Source organism: Marmota flaviventris, chromosome 12, assembly GCF_047511675.1.
Source record: "Marmota flaviventris isolate mMarFla1 chromosome 12, mMarFla1.hap1, whole genome shotgun sequence".
Lineage (NCBI taxonomy): Eukaryota > Metazoa > Chordata > Mammalia > Rodentia > Sciuridae > Marmota > Marmota flaviventris.
In genome coordinates, this window is record NC_092509.1 from 16,615,565 (window position 1) to 16,630,722 (window position 15,158).

General features: G+C 43.5%; 1 protein-coding gene across 11 annotated transcripts in view; it reads left to right on the top strand.

Moving 5' to 3' along the window:
• The window catches only part of Zmynd11 (zinc finger MYND-type containing 11), an 89,681-nt gene extending 87,336 nt beyond the window's left edge, over positions 1 to 2,345 (top strand). For all 11 annotated transcript variants that reach the window (XM_027947971.2, XM_027947973.3, XM_071619861.1 and 8 more), the window contains one exon: positions 1,171 to 2,345. In XM_027947971.2, coding sequence (XP_027803772.2) covers positions 1,171 to 1,293 — 123 coding nt within the window. In that variant the 3' untranslated portion in view covers positions 1,294 to 2,345. The remainder of the gene's footprint in view (positions 1 to 1,170) is intronic.
• The last annotated feature ends 12,813 nt before the right edge of the window (positions 2,346 to 15,158 follow it).

Here is a 15,158-nt window from a genome sequence, read left to right on the forward strand (position 1 = left end):
CCAGTGACTCAGGAGGCTGAGGCAGGAGGATCTCAAGTTTGAGTTTAACCTCAGCAGTGTAGCAGGACCCTGTCTCAAAATAAAAAAAGGGGTGGGGAGATAGCTCAGTGGTAAAGTGCTTCTAGGTTCAATCCCCAGTATTGAAAAATAAATATACACTCGAGAACAAAGGGTGGAAATTTTACAACCAAATGTGAGCTCTTCTCCCAGAATCCCCAAGCCTGCATCTCACGGTGTGTGTACCTGTATGAATCTCTCCGAAGATCTTGCATGTCTCTGCTGACCCACCAGCAAGGTTTGCATCCAAAGCTAGCCTCTCATCTTCCAGATCATTCCTGTTCCTTCTCAACAGGGTGACTATCTATGATATTACTCCAGCCTGAAACCTGAGCTTTTACTCTCACAAGGTTTCTTCTTCCACAGTCCAGCCTCAGTGCTGTGAGTGCGTGGGTGTGCTCCACTGTTGGGGAACAGGGCTGTGCACTGTAGGATGTCAAGCAGCATCTGGGCCTCTCGATCCCGGTGCCTCTCCCCCAGGAGCTATGACAGCTGAAAGGGTCTCCAGGGCTAGGGATGGAGCCTGGGGTCAGGTCTTGCCTGGCATGCTGGAGGCCCTGGGTTTGATCAGACATGACACCAAAAAGAAAAGAAAACAATACTCCAGATACTGTCAAATAGGAATTATCAAGTAAGATGAAGACTGAGACTTGACCTTGAGATTCAAGGTCAGTGTGATCTTGATGATAGCATACTCAATGGCCTGGAGGGTTGCAAGACAGCATTGGAAATAAAAAGAAACCGGAAGTCAGGCAATTGTTTCTCAAGAGTTTGGGAGGAGCAAAATAATAGGTTATAGCTAGAAATGGAGGGAAGGCAGAAGCTTTTAAAGGAAAGGATAATAGCCCCTGTGTGCTGATGGAAGGGCCCTGTAGACAGGAACAAAAGCTGATGCTTTGCAGGTGAGCTGGAGTTTGCTAAAACCAGAGCTGGCCACAGCCTCGGGCATCGCCCCCTAGGTTTCCTTCCCCTGGTTGGTGAAAAGGACACATTCAAGTTCCAGCATCCTGGTGAGCCAGAAAGAGCTTTAAACGCAGCTGTAAAGGCCTGCTGTCAGGGCCCATATCTTACCTGGCCACGAGTCTCATGCATCGCCTTGCTTCCTGTCTGCAGTGCTACAACTGTGAAGAGGAGGCCATGTACCACTGTTGCTGGAACACGTCCTACTGCTCCATCAAGTGTCAGCAGGAGCACTGGCACGCAGAACACAAGCGCACCTGTCGCCGGAAAAGATGAAGCCGGCCCTTCCCAGAGCGCCCCGACGGCCACTCCTCAGACACAGCGGTTTTTGTTTCCAAGAAGCCAAAATTGTTTAGAATTTGCTTCCCATTTTGCACCAGCCTTTAAACACTTTTCGTGAAGAAATTTTGCACAGTAGTTTAAATCTTTTGTTAATGCTCCTCCGGAGTTTTTCAGGGGGTTAAAGTAACATCAGTGGAGGGTATTATTTTAAATGAATTTTAATTGAGAATATGTTGCATTTTCAGCAAATTTTAAAACATTTTTAGGTTTTACAGAGATTTTAACCTTTAAACAACAGATCTTTAAAAAAAAACAACAGGTGAATACAAGTGAGTTTAACAAAGAAACATTTAGAATAGATCTGAATGTAAGAACTACAGAACTGTTTCAGAAATAAAACATACTACCTTGATGTGACGTTTATTTCTTAACCTTGTTGAGCTGGTTTTGTTCAGCTTGATTTACTGTTCAAAGGCATTATCTGTTGGTTATGCCAGTGGGTATGTGATTAAATTTAGGGAACAGGGTTGACACAGCAGGGCTAGTCCTGCGTATTTTTTCTTAAATATTTCCCAATTGTGTTTTTCATTATTTCTTTTCAATATATAACTTTTATAACAAATTATTAGCTTTGATCTTGTAGTTTAAAATTGCAGGGAACTGGGGTAATCTTTTACTGAGCTGGATCTTAGAGAAAATGAATATTTAAATTTTAAAGTTTGCACATTTCATCTTTTGTCCTAACATGAGTGCTTGTAACAAACAAAAAGCCAAAAACTACCTTTATCCATACGTGAAATTATAGACGAGGCATACAAATTCCTTCCCACTTCCCTCCCCTCCCCAGTGCCGTCCTAACTGCCTATTATCTGGTGTCACCTCGTGTCTGTAAGTTAACAAGGGAGAGAAAGCACTTAGTTTCACAGAAGCCTAAGTCATGTTTGTGGTAGTGGGTCTCTGCCTACTAATGAACTCATCACTGTATACAGAATGAAGAATAATGCATGTTAATTTTCTTGTATTAAAGATGCCGTGATTTGTAAAAAGTCTGTATTTTGCGGAATGTCTGGATTAAGAAGCATTACCAATAGGAATGGATCGATAGTTGAATAATGATTTTTTTTTTATACATAGATATATAAAATACAGCCAGGAAATCTTAAATTACTTTTCTTTAAAAAAAAAAAAAAAAAAACTCACAATATATGTTCTTTTCCAAGACTGATCTTAGACCAAGTCAAATTCCCATTTATCATTTAGCTATTTTTTGAGGTTAGAGAAATAATTTGTAAATATTTATTTAGACCTTTGATATTTATTAAAGCAATTACTCACAATGGAAGTGGAAGAATCTGGAGAAAAGCCTTTGAAAAAGTTTCCTCCAGGTTTGTCAGGGTCACTCTAAAGATGGAAACGTCAGCGGGCCTTCTGTGAAACAGCCATCCAGTCTCCATGCCGTTGCGGATGGTGGTGACACAAGGTAATCGACGAACTACTGCCACATGGTGCACAGGATTCGTACAGACCACTCAGTAGCCCCACTGCGCGCGATGGACTTACATTACGCAGTAACTCGGCGTCCTGGTTCCCTCCCCGTTTCTGTGTAATTGGTCAATGTCGCCATGGCGCGGACAGAGATGGCATCACCAAGCACGCTTACCCTTCTTTGGTTGGTTTTCAAGTTTTGAGACTTCGATCCACCCCTATGAGAGCAAGTTATTGTGGAAATATTTTTGGTGTAAGATCATTCCAGAGTATGTAATATTTAACTGATAGCTGCATGAACGTGAGATTCGTGTTACTTTGGCTTTTTTGTCTCTGTTGACACGGTTGCACATTTCCCAGTTACTACAGTGTGAAAACTGTGTGTTTAAAAAAAAAAACAAAAAACAAAAAAATTAAAAAAAGATTGTGGCCTGGTTTTGTAAAAGTTTTAGGTAAAATTACAATTGATTGTTTTAGGAATCATTATTATAAATTTTCTGCAAATCATAAAGCTATATCAAGGTGTTGAGCTTAGCCACTATGCACATTGTAATTATCCATTGTGGCTGTCCAGTTCTATGATGCATTCTGGCATTTTGTAAGCTGCTCTGACTAGCAATATATAGATTCATTTAATGTGTTAACATTGGTTAATAAATGTATTTAAAAAAAAACACACACAACTGGCTTAATAAATTGATTTAGTCCAGACCCCAAGACCAACCCCAGCACACTTTCTGTGTTGACCAGATGCTGTGGGCGGTCGCAGCTGACTGTTTAACTCTGTATTAAGTTGACCTGTTGGACACTTGATTGAATTTTCCCTGACCAGTTCTCACAAGGGCAGGAGAGGCTGATCGGTGCGTGTTGGTGACAGCGGTGCCTGCGTGTCAGCCGAGCCTCTCTCTGCCCTCTCTGTCCCCTGGTGTGGTCAGCAGGCATGAGTTTGCAGTAGGAGGTCCTCTATTCAGGTGTCAGTGGATGTCCTTTTTGTGTATCACAGCTGGGCTCAGCTGGCTTGAATATTGCAGTCCCATTTGCAGCAGGATCTGGATGTTTCCAACAGTGATACTAGGATATTCTTGTCACCCTCACTTTACCGTCTTTTTTTTTTTTTCCCTCAATCCATGGTCCTCATTTGGAAATCTCTGTGCGATACCATCTCTGATTCTGGGCCTTAGCATAATAATTGTGTTCAAAACAGCTTTTCCAGGAAAAAAAGACTCCAACAAGCATTGACCCATATCTACATGGGAATCACTAAACAGTGTTTGACCCCAAGCTGAGGGAAGAGGGCTCCAGGAAGACGACTGGTGGGAGTGGAGAGGGGCAGACCAGACTGGACGGGTGAGGCTGTTGGTTAAGAGACGAGGGAGCAGCCAGCCACTTTCTAATATTTAATATGAAAAACAAAAAACTGGAAATAGGGTTCTTGTGCATGATGCCAGCTTCAGTGCAGGGCACATCACACTCTGGTCACCTGACTAGACCACCGTCCTGTGAGATGCTCCAGTCTTTAATTCAGGGGTTCACCAACTTGACATCAGGACCATGGTGCAGGGGTGGGGGTGGGGGGGGTTAAAGCACCGCCAGGTTCACCCCCATCATTTGCATTGCAAACAGGTTCCAAAGCCCTGCCATCCTAGATGGAAAAAAGCAAAGGACACTTTCCTGAAAAGAGGTACATGTGTATATGTGCACAAGAAAATTGCACAATTCTGTAGGTTCCTGAGGCCCAGAATGATCTCAACCCTCAGGTTAAGAATCCTTGGTCAGTGTAATTGGTGAAGCAAAAATATGGGTAGGAAAAAGAGTCACCGTAATCTGGACAAAGCGTTCTGCGCACACAGACCCCCCCCCTTACCCCACCCCCAGCAGACCTTGCTAGAATGCAGGATCTGACTCTGTGGCATTCTGTGGTCGCCCACAGGCTTCCAGGTGATATTGATTCTGCTGACCAGAGACCACACATGAGAGGCAAGGCCCTAAATGGGTGTAAGTTTACAGAAGTACTAAATCACCGAGTTACACACCCCATGAAGCAATGCCATTAAATGAGAATATATAGTGTGAGGCATGTATGTAATTTTCTAATTGCCATATTAAAAAAGTGAAAAGAAACAGGAAATTATCTTACCCTTATATATCTGAAAATCATTTCCATACGTAATTAAAGCTATTATTGGCAACTTACATTGTTTTATACTAAATCTTGCAAATTTAGCACATCTCCATTCAGAGTAGCCGGGCTCCCTCCCCTGTGGCCAGTGGCTACCCAAGAACAGCATCCTAAGAAGCCATGTCCCAAGCAAGTCCTTGCCCTGTCATCGGCTTAGCTGTGACAGGTGCTCACACAGCAAACACTTGTTAGAGCAGCTCCATGACATCTAGAAGCTGAAGAGAAACATTCCAACCAGCTCTTGCCTGAACATGAGCTCAGGAAGGCTCTCTTCTCAGTCTCGCACTTGAAGTCATACAGTCAATACATTCTGAACCCATTTTAATTAGGCAGCCCTGGAGAAAGATCCTAGGTGTCCTCATGGGTCTACAGGACAGTTTGAAGACCCTTGTGTCGTCTAAGTCCTTAACCTCATATTGGGGAGAAAAGAGAGTCTGTGGGAAGTTCTGTGCTGTGGCAGCCTGGATGAACCAGGAGGTCGCAGGCAGGCAGAGCCTCTCCTCCCTGGGCTGGCCTGAGAGGCCAGAAGGCTGAGAGGAGCCAAGAGAAGCAGCCCCACCCAGAGGCAAGCTGACATGCTTCCATGCTAGTTGACCAGAGGGTGTCTTTTATGGTAGAGTTTTGTTGTTGTTGTTGTTGTTTTTAGACATTGATGGGCCTTTATTTATTTCATTTATTATATGTGGTGCTGAGAATCGAACCCAGGGCCTCACACATGCTAGGCAAGCACTCTGCCACTGAGCCACGACCCCAGCCCCCATGGTAGAGTTTTGCTTCTCTGTTTTCAGGAGAAGGGCGATTAGAACACCTTTCTTGCATTTGCTGTTTTTCAAGTGCCTTTAGCTCAAAATGATGCTCATGCAAAAGCAGCACATCGTGGGGTAGCATATTCCACACTTCAAGGACACTATGCTAAGTGAAGTAGGCCACCTGCTGCGTGAATCTGCTTCTGGGGGTGTCTCTAACAGCCAAACTCTGGAGTCTGCGGGGACCCGTGTGGGCAGGAGCACCAGGAAGGGGAAGAGGAGAGTTGCTGGGGGGGCATGGGGTTTCAACAGGCAAGACGAGTGAGTCCCAGGGGCTGACTGTACCACATCGTCCCACAGTCGACCACACAGTGCTGCCCACTGGGTGTTCTCACCACAATAAAATAGAAATTTAAATCAAAGGCCAAGAAGATATAGGGAGGGAATGCAAAAGCTCTAAAATTACTAAACACACAGTAGGTGCTGCTTTACACCCCGAGGACTGCTGAGCAGTTGGCAGTTATCTGTAGGGTCTACATCCCAGCACCCCCAGGGATGCCTGCAACCACCAAGGGTCCTGAACCCTGCATATGTTTTCTCCTAGACATATACCTCAATGACAAGGATCAATTTACACATTAGTCACCTGTAAGAGATTAACCATAACTAATAAAATAGAATGTTCATGACAACATACCGTAAAAAGATTATATGAATGTGGTCTCTAAAAATATGTTACTGAGGGGTTCTCCCCCTTCTTGTGATGATGTGCTGCCCACGAGGCAGAATGGAGGCATATGCAGGGCCAGGCAGCAGGATGCATGTCAGGTGGAGCATCCAGCCATGAGGAAGCCAGTCCACTGCAGCGGTTGAAACTGTGGAAGTGACACTGCAAGTAAAGGGGACAACGCTGATAAAAGGAGGTGATAATAAGCACTGACAAGATATGGAGAAACTGGGATTTTCACACACCCCTGGCAGGAAGGTCAAATGTCATGGCCACTTTGGAAGACAGCTTGAAGTTCATTAGTTAAATGGTGTCCCCATGCCATCCCACCAGTCCACTTCTAGATATGCCCCTCAGAGAAATCAAAAGGTGTCCCCACAGAGGCCTGCACTCATGCTCATACCAGTACTACTCCTCAGAGTCACAGAGAGAAACATCCAGAAGCCCACCATGGATGATGGCATAAACAAAATGTGGTACACACATAATAGACAAGAGAATATCGCGTAGACTTTAAAAGGAAGGAAAGTTGATACATAAGTCATAGAGGATAAACACGGAAAGCATTCTGCTAAGGGAAAGAAGCCCAGCATAGAAGACCACGTGTGATCTGATTCCACTACAAGAAATTTCCAGAGTAAGTGACTATGGCCAACAGAAGCAGATCAATGGTTGCCTGGGGCTGGGCACCGGGGCAGGGTGCAGGTGGGATGGGGAGTGACTGCCAGTAAGCACAGGGTTTCTGTGTGAAGTAACAAGAATGTTCTAGAAGAGCTGGATTGTTGTCATGGGTGCATACCTGTCAATGCACTAAAAACCATCTCATTGTATAATTTAATGGGTATTTTTTTTTGTTTGCATGAGTTACATTTCCATAAAGATGAATAAGATTGGATAGGTAATGGACCTCAATTAAGGCTTTTAAAAAATTAATGTGAAAGCCATTCCATGAGGTTAACCCGTAGAAACATTCCAGCTAACTCCTTTGTCCATGGCAGCAAGAATAGGGAGGCAGGAGAGATCTGAGCAAAGGCTAAGGACTCAAGGGCTCACCAATAGCTGAGGCACATTTCCAAGACCTGATTAGCATAGATATTGATCAGGGCCCCTAGCCAGCAGCAATGTCAACCCCTAGACCAGGCCACTTCAGTGGCAACCCTATGGGGTCCCTCTCACTGCACAGGAGCTCTCTTTTCTTCTCATGTGAATCAATCCTACTCTTTCAAGCTCACTCTTCCTTATCGTGGATCTCATTCTCTGAATTGCCAGGCAAGAAGCTGGCAGGCAGGCAGTGGAGGTGGCTGGGGTCTGCAGCAGAGGCTGAAAATCCAGATTCAAATATAATTATAACATTTATTGATTTCCGTATATTGAACCAGCCTTGCATCCCAGGTATGAATCCTACTTGATCATGGTGTACAATTTTTTTGATATGTTTTTGTATCCGATTCGCCAGAATTTTATTGAGGATTTTTGCATCTAGGTTCATTAGAGATATTGGTCTGTAGTTTTCTTTCTTTGAAGTGTCTTTGTCTGGTTTAGGTATCAGGGTGATGTTGGCCTCATAGAATGAATTTGGAAGTTCTCCCTCCTTTTCTATTTCTTGAAGTAGCTTGAAAAGTATTGGTATTAGTTCTTCTTTAAAGGTTTTGTAAAATTCTGCTGTAAACCCATCCGGACCTGGGCTTTTCTTAGTTGGTAGTCTTTTTATGGTTTCTTCTATTTCCTCAATTGATATTGGTCTGTTTAGGTTTTCTATATCCTCCTGACTCAATCTGGGCAGATCATATGACTTAAGAAATTTATCTATGCCTTCATTATCTTCTAATTTATTGGAGTATAAGGATTCAAAATAGTTTTTGATTATCTTCTGTATTTCTGAAGTGTCTGTTGTGATATTGCCTTTTTCATCCCGTATGCTAGTAATTTGAGTTCTCTCTCTTCTTCTCTTCGCTAGCATCGCTAAGGGTCTGTCGATTTTGTTTATTTTTTCAAAGAACCAACTTTTAGTTTTGTCAATTTTTTCAATTGTTTCTTTTGTTTCGATTTCATTAATTTCAGCTCTGATTTTAATTATTTCTTGCCTTCTACTTCTTTTGCTGTTGTTTTGCTCTTCTTTTTCAAGGATTTTGAGATGAAGTATGAGATCATTTATTTGTTGGTTTTTTCTTTTTTTAAGGAATGAACTCCAAGCAATGAATTTTCCTCTTAGAACTGCTTTCAATGTGTCCCATAGATTCCGATATGTTGTGTCTGTGTTTTCATTTATCTCTAAGAATTTTTTAATTTCCTTCTTGATGTCTTCTATAACCCATTGATCATTCAGTAACCTATTGTTCATTCTCCAAGTGATGTATGCTTTTTCCTTCCTTCTTTTATCGTTGATTTTCAGTTTCATTCCATTATGATCAGATAAGATGCATGGTATTATCTCTACTCCTTTATATTGTCTAAGAGTTGCCCTGTGACATAATATATGATCTATTTTTGAGAAGGATCCATGTGCTGCTGAGAAAAAAGTGTAACTGCTTGATGTTGGGTGGTATACTCTATATATGTCAATTAGGTCTAGGTTATTAATAGTGTTATTGAGTTCTATAGTTTCCTTATTCAACTTTTGTTTGGAAGATCTGTCCAGTGGCGAGAGAGGTGTGTTGAAGTCTCCCATGATTATGGTATGGATGGCATTAGAGCAGATTATGCTAAGTGAAGCTAGCCAATCCCTAAAAAAACAAATGCCAAATGTCTTCTTTGATATAAGGAGAGTAACTAAGAACAGAGTAGGGACGAAGAGCAGGAGAAGAAGATTAACATTTAACAGGGATGAGAGGTGGGAGGGAAAGGGAGAGAGAAGGGAAATTGCATGGTAATGGAAGGAGACCCTCAGGGTTATACAGTGGAGGGGGTAGAGAGAGAGGAGGGGAGGGGAGGGGAGAGGTGGGGAGGGGGGAGGGTGGAGGATGGGAAAGGCAGCGGAGCACAGCAGACACTAGTATGGCAATTTGTAAATCAATGGATGTGTAACTGATGTGATTCTGCAATCTGTGTATGGGGTGAAGGTGGGAGTTCATAACCCACTTGAATCAAAGTGTGGAATATGATATGTCAAGAAATTTGTAATGTTTTGAACAACCCACAATAAAAAATTAAAAAAAAAAAACAACAAATATAATTATAAACAAAAAAGGATTATTAATCATGACTATTAAACCATTTTCAGCTTTTTTGCAAGATACTTGTGCTGTGGGACTCAATGAAAACATAAAGTAAATTCAGGCTAACCCAGTTCCAATCACGGCCCCACGGTCACATCATAGTGGACCTTGGGTGGATGCTTAGTAATATGAACAGAACTTGGTGAATTTTATTGATCTGGTTCATTCCACTTAATATCCTGCAAATATCCAATTGCTTTTTGTTTAAAAATAATGAAGATAAGTGACAACCGATGTCAGAACTTTGTCATGGTCTTTGAATAAAACATTCAGACTGAGTGAAACTGGAAAGGGGGGGGGAGAGGAGGGAGGAAGAGGGAAAGGAGGGAGGGGGAGGAGGAAGAGGACAGACTTGCAGTAGACTTGGCAGAAGCATTCGTATTTAAACTTCTGCATATGGGGGAAAATTCCATTTGAACCCAAGGACAAAGGCACACACATCTGAATATGGTGCCGGCTGCCTTGAGCTGGAGCTGAGCCTCCGGAGCACCCAGGAAGCTACTGGAAGGTGGAAGAGCTAGGGAGGCTCCAGGGCCAGCTCTCCTGGAGCTGCCTATGCACTGTTCATCCCAGTCTCTTAAAACAGTCCACACTGAAGCCAGCTGATCTGAAGCCCCAGGCGCCGTTCGGGAAAGCACACACACCCCAACTCTGAACCTGTTCAAACTGCTGCTGCTTTTTTTGGGGGGGGTGGGCGGGATCAGTTACTGGGGATTGAATTCAGGGGCACTCAACCACTGAGCCACATCCCAGCCCTATTTTGTATTTTATTAGAGACAGGGTCTCACTGAGTTACTTAGCGCCTCATTATTGCTGAAGCTGGCTTTGAACTCAAGATCCTCCTGCCTCAGCCTCCTGAGCCCCAGGGACTACAGGTGAGCACCACTGTGCCCCACCCAAACTACTTCTTGAGCACTTGCCTCCGTTCCGCAGTAAGCTTTCCTCTGCAGCTGAGTCTCCCCTCTGCCCACAGAGTCATTATGACCTGTTCTTGCTTGGCATCCATGGCAGGCTGTCACCATGCACGAGTCTCCTTGGTCTCCCAGAAAGAGACCAGTCCCTTTGGGTCACCAGTCATGTGTTACAGGCCTTTGAATTTGACATCACACAGGGGCAAAACGAGGAGTGAACCAAACTCCATCTCTAACAGAAGGAATCTACAACCTTATCACCCGTCAGCACCCTTCTTTCCTTTCAAAAGAACTGTTAGAGGAGAGCCTGGGAGGTGAGAGTTTTTTCAAAGTAAATAAGTTTAATCGGAATTGGAGTCTTTTCTGATCTTGTAGATGAAGTGGTACCACCTGAGGACAGTGCCTGCCAGGTGGCAGAGAACTACCCGCCTGACAGTTCCCAGGCCGCCACTCTTAAAGACCCAGAAAGTCTCAATGCAGGAGTGAAAAAACAACAAATGAAAACGAATAAGTAAAAACTGAGCAGGAGAAATAATGTAGGCTAAAAACAGCAAGGGCTCAAACACGACTCAAACTCCAAAAGTCATGAAAGACCCGTCAGCTCAACCACAGGAAAAAATGGAAACTTCACACAGCAAAACAGCAAACTTTAAAGATGGACAAAGTGTGAAAACACATTTTCAACAAATTACAAAGGACTCATCTCCCTAATCAACAGCGCTTCTAACCACCAAGAAGGAAAGGCCTCTCAAGGGACAATTTCAGAAGGAGCACATAATGGCTTTCATACAAATGTAAAACAAATCTGTATCAAAGATTTTATGCGGGGCTGGGGATGTGGCTCAAGCGGTAGTGCGCCTGCCTGGCATGCGCAGGATGCTGGGTTCAATCCTCAGCACCACATAAAAATAAAAAATAAAGATGTTGTGTCCACCGAAAACTAAAAACTAAATATTAAAAAATTCTCTCTCTCTCTAAAAAAAAAAAAAATTATGTGCCATTTGACCCAGCTATCCCTCTCCTTGGTCTATACCCAAAGGAGTTAAAAACAGCATACTACAGGGACACAGACACATCAATGTTTATAGCAGCTCAATTCACAATAGCTAAACTGTGGGACCAACCTAGATATCCTTCAGTAGATAAATGGATAAAGAAACGGTGACATATATACACAGTAGAATATTACTCAGCATTAAAAGAGAGTAAAATCATGGCATTTGCAGGTAAATGGATAGAGTTGGAGAATATAACGCTAAGTGAAGTTAGCCAATCTCCCCCAAAAAAGGCCAAATGTTTTCTTTGTTATGAGGATGCTGACTCATAATGGTGATGGGGGGCGGAGCATGGGAGGAATGGAGGAACTTTAGACAGGACAAAGGGGAGGGAGAGGAAGTGGGGGGTAAGGTATAGGAACGATAGTGGGATGAGTTAGACATCATTACCCTAAGATCATGTATGAAGACACAAATGGTGTGAAAATATTTTGTGTACAATCAGTGACTTGAAAAACTGTGCTCTATATGTGTAATATGAAATGAACTGCATTCTGCCATCATATATAACAAATTAGAATAAATAATTTAATTTAAAAAAAGATTTTATGTAGCTTAGTAAAGAGGAGGCCAGTAAGACGTACTAACAGGCTCAAAGGAGAATCCAGAATACCACATACATAGAAAATGAAGAATTCTGAAATGAGCTAGGTGTGGTGGTATGCACCTGTAATCCCAGCTACTGGGGAAACTGAGGCAGGAGGATTGCAGATTTGAGGGCAGCCTCAGCTACTTAGGGAGACCCTGTTTCAAAATAAAATTGAGAAATTGGGCAAAGGTGTAGTTATCGTGTGCAAGGCCCTAAGTTTAATCCCTGCTGCCATTAAAAATAAGAAAAATTCTGAAATGAATTTACAAACTGATTTGTTTCAACAGGCATATTCACAGGGCACCATCATACTTATTCACAGGATAATTTGTATTATTATTAGTTTTCTATAATTTATAGAGCTTTGAGGGAGCTCAGAGACAACAAGCAGCAGAGATGAGCTGGCAATGAGCTATATTTTTGGACAGCCAGTCACCTTTATTTGCCCATTTAAAAATCACTCAGGCGGGGCTGGGGATGTGGCTCAAGCTGCAGTGCTCGCCTGGCATGTGTGCGGCCTGGGTTCGATCCTCAGCACCACATACAAATAAAGATGTTGTGTCTGCTGAAAACTAAAAAAATAAATAAATATTTAAAAACATTTCTCTCTCTCTCTTTAAAAAAAAAAATCATTCAGGGGCTGGGGAGACGGCTGAGGGTTTGGCACCAGCCTAGCATGCAGGAGGTCCTGGGTTCCATCCACATTGGTCAAAAGAAAAGAAAACTCACAGTATTTCCTGACAATTCAACAACCCCACAGTTCAAGGGATATAGACAAGGCACAGAAAAAGAAATACAGATAACTTTTGAAAATATTTTAAAAATGATTAACCTTACTTATGTTAAGAGAAATGCAAAAAATGTCAAAGTTTACTTCCTGCTGGTGAAGTGTTGCAGGTCCAGGTGAGCAAAGAAGCCACTCTGGGGTGTTTTCTGAAAATATCTGTCAACCTTGTCGATATGCCCCTTTTCCATTTTCTTTTTGGACCAGGGATTGAACCCAGGGGTGATTAACTACAGAGCCACATGCCCAGACCTTTGTGTGTTTTATTTTGAGACAGGGTCTTGCCTAGTTGCTGAGGCTGGCTTTGAACCTGCAATCCTTCTGCCCAGCCTCCCAAGCACTAGGATTAGAGGTGTGTGCCACAGTGCCCGGCTGGTCACCCTGTGATTCCTCAGTTCCATTTCTGGAAATCCACCCACCAGATTTGCTTGCCCACCTGTGATCCATACGTCATCACGACAAAAAGTAGACGGTTGACAAGACTGTGCTATTAGTTGGGATTGCATCACCCAGACAGTGTTACACTGTGTTCATTTGTTTTTGTAATAAAAGATATCTAAGGTAAATCTTAAAGAAACCCAACTGCAGAATGGAGTGCGTTGTATGCTGCCTTTTGGGCTAGAAGGAAGGAGTACATATTCCTAATTGGCTTGTAGTCACATAAGCCCTGCCAGCTGCCCCAGGAAGCAGTACCAGTGGCTGCCGCAGGTGGAGACAAGGTTGGAAGCATTACTTCACAGTGGAGACTCGATATGGTTCCCGTAGCTGGACCATGTGATTGGATGACCTATTCAAAACATTGTATTTTATAAACAGTGATGACTGACCTATCCTAATAGACCGGGCAGTAAATGCTGAGATGCTGACAATCAGGAGACAGTGGGATTTCTCTGTTTTCTGCTGTCTTAAAGGAATCCTTCCTAACCAAGAGGCCTCGGCACCTTGCCATGGATCACAGCTGTCCATTTCTTGTGGATATGCCCTTTATTTCTATATCTGGATTATCTTTGAGTGACTCTGTGCTTCATTGAAACCCACTCTCGTTTCCAGTCAGGAGCTTTGAACATAGTGTGAATTCCCCACGCGCCATCAGACTGACTTCTTGTCCCCATTCTCTGAACACCAAGAAGCCCCTGAAGCCCAGGGAGGAGTAGAGGATTTGCAGAATAGAGACAGCTGAAGAATAGCCTAGAAAAACAGGCACCTCCAGAGCGGAACAAGGGCAGTGATGGGGAAGATCCTTCCGTAGAAATGTCCCCCATGAATGGTCCTTTTTACATAAACAAAATATGTAACATGCTAACGAAGGAGCACTTGATGTGACCTTTAAAGAGATCAAATGGAGGGTTTAATGAGCCACATCACAGAGGATCATGGGCCTTTTAAATTGCTTCTTGTCAAGCTTTTATTTACTTTTCTTTAAATAATGATGGAATTAGAAAGTAGCAGCAAATCTGTCTTTGCCGATAGACACCTAATTTGAAGCTCAGAACAATTCTGCACGTGGTGTTAAAACAGAGTCCTGACATTGGGGGGATTGCTCCTTGTCCTGTGTAATGGAGTCTGTGTGCTCCCAGGTGAAGACACAGGCTGCTCACCAAGGGAGGGGACTGGCTGGTAGGCAGCAGCCCAGATCCCCACCAGCCCGACAGGGACTCCACCCGCTCACCTTCACCAAACCATCCAGAGCAGTTCTTCAATTATTCTCTGATATACTCTGAGAATCAAGCCTTCCCCTCCTTGCTGCACAGTCCTTGTTCCCCAGGGGTGCCTACCTCCGGGGTCAGAGTCCTCCACAGTGGTGGCATGACACTCTTCAACCTAAACTCTCAAAGATTGAGGGATCCCTGAAATAAAAGGGCTAATTGAGCTTGACGGAAAGAAAGGACCAGGTCCTGGGATAAGTTCCCAGCAGCAGGGCTAGACAGCAATTGGAAATACATCCATGGGCCTAGAGCTAGGAGCGTTTTATAATGAAAATGTGGGCAAGGCAGCTAGAGGTTGGATGGGACCCTGCGCAGTGCTCCTACACTGGCTCTGGTGGGGGAGGGACAGTAAGTGAGGAAAGCTTTGGGGCAGAAGGGTAGCCACAGTGACAAGTGCTCCCCCTTCCACACCCATTGGAGCTTATCAGGAGGAGCAGGCCCTGAAGGCCACCTGGGTTGGAG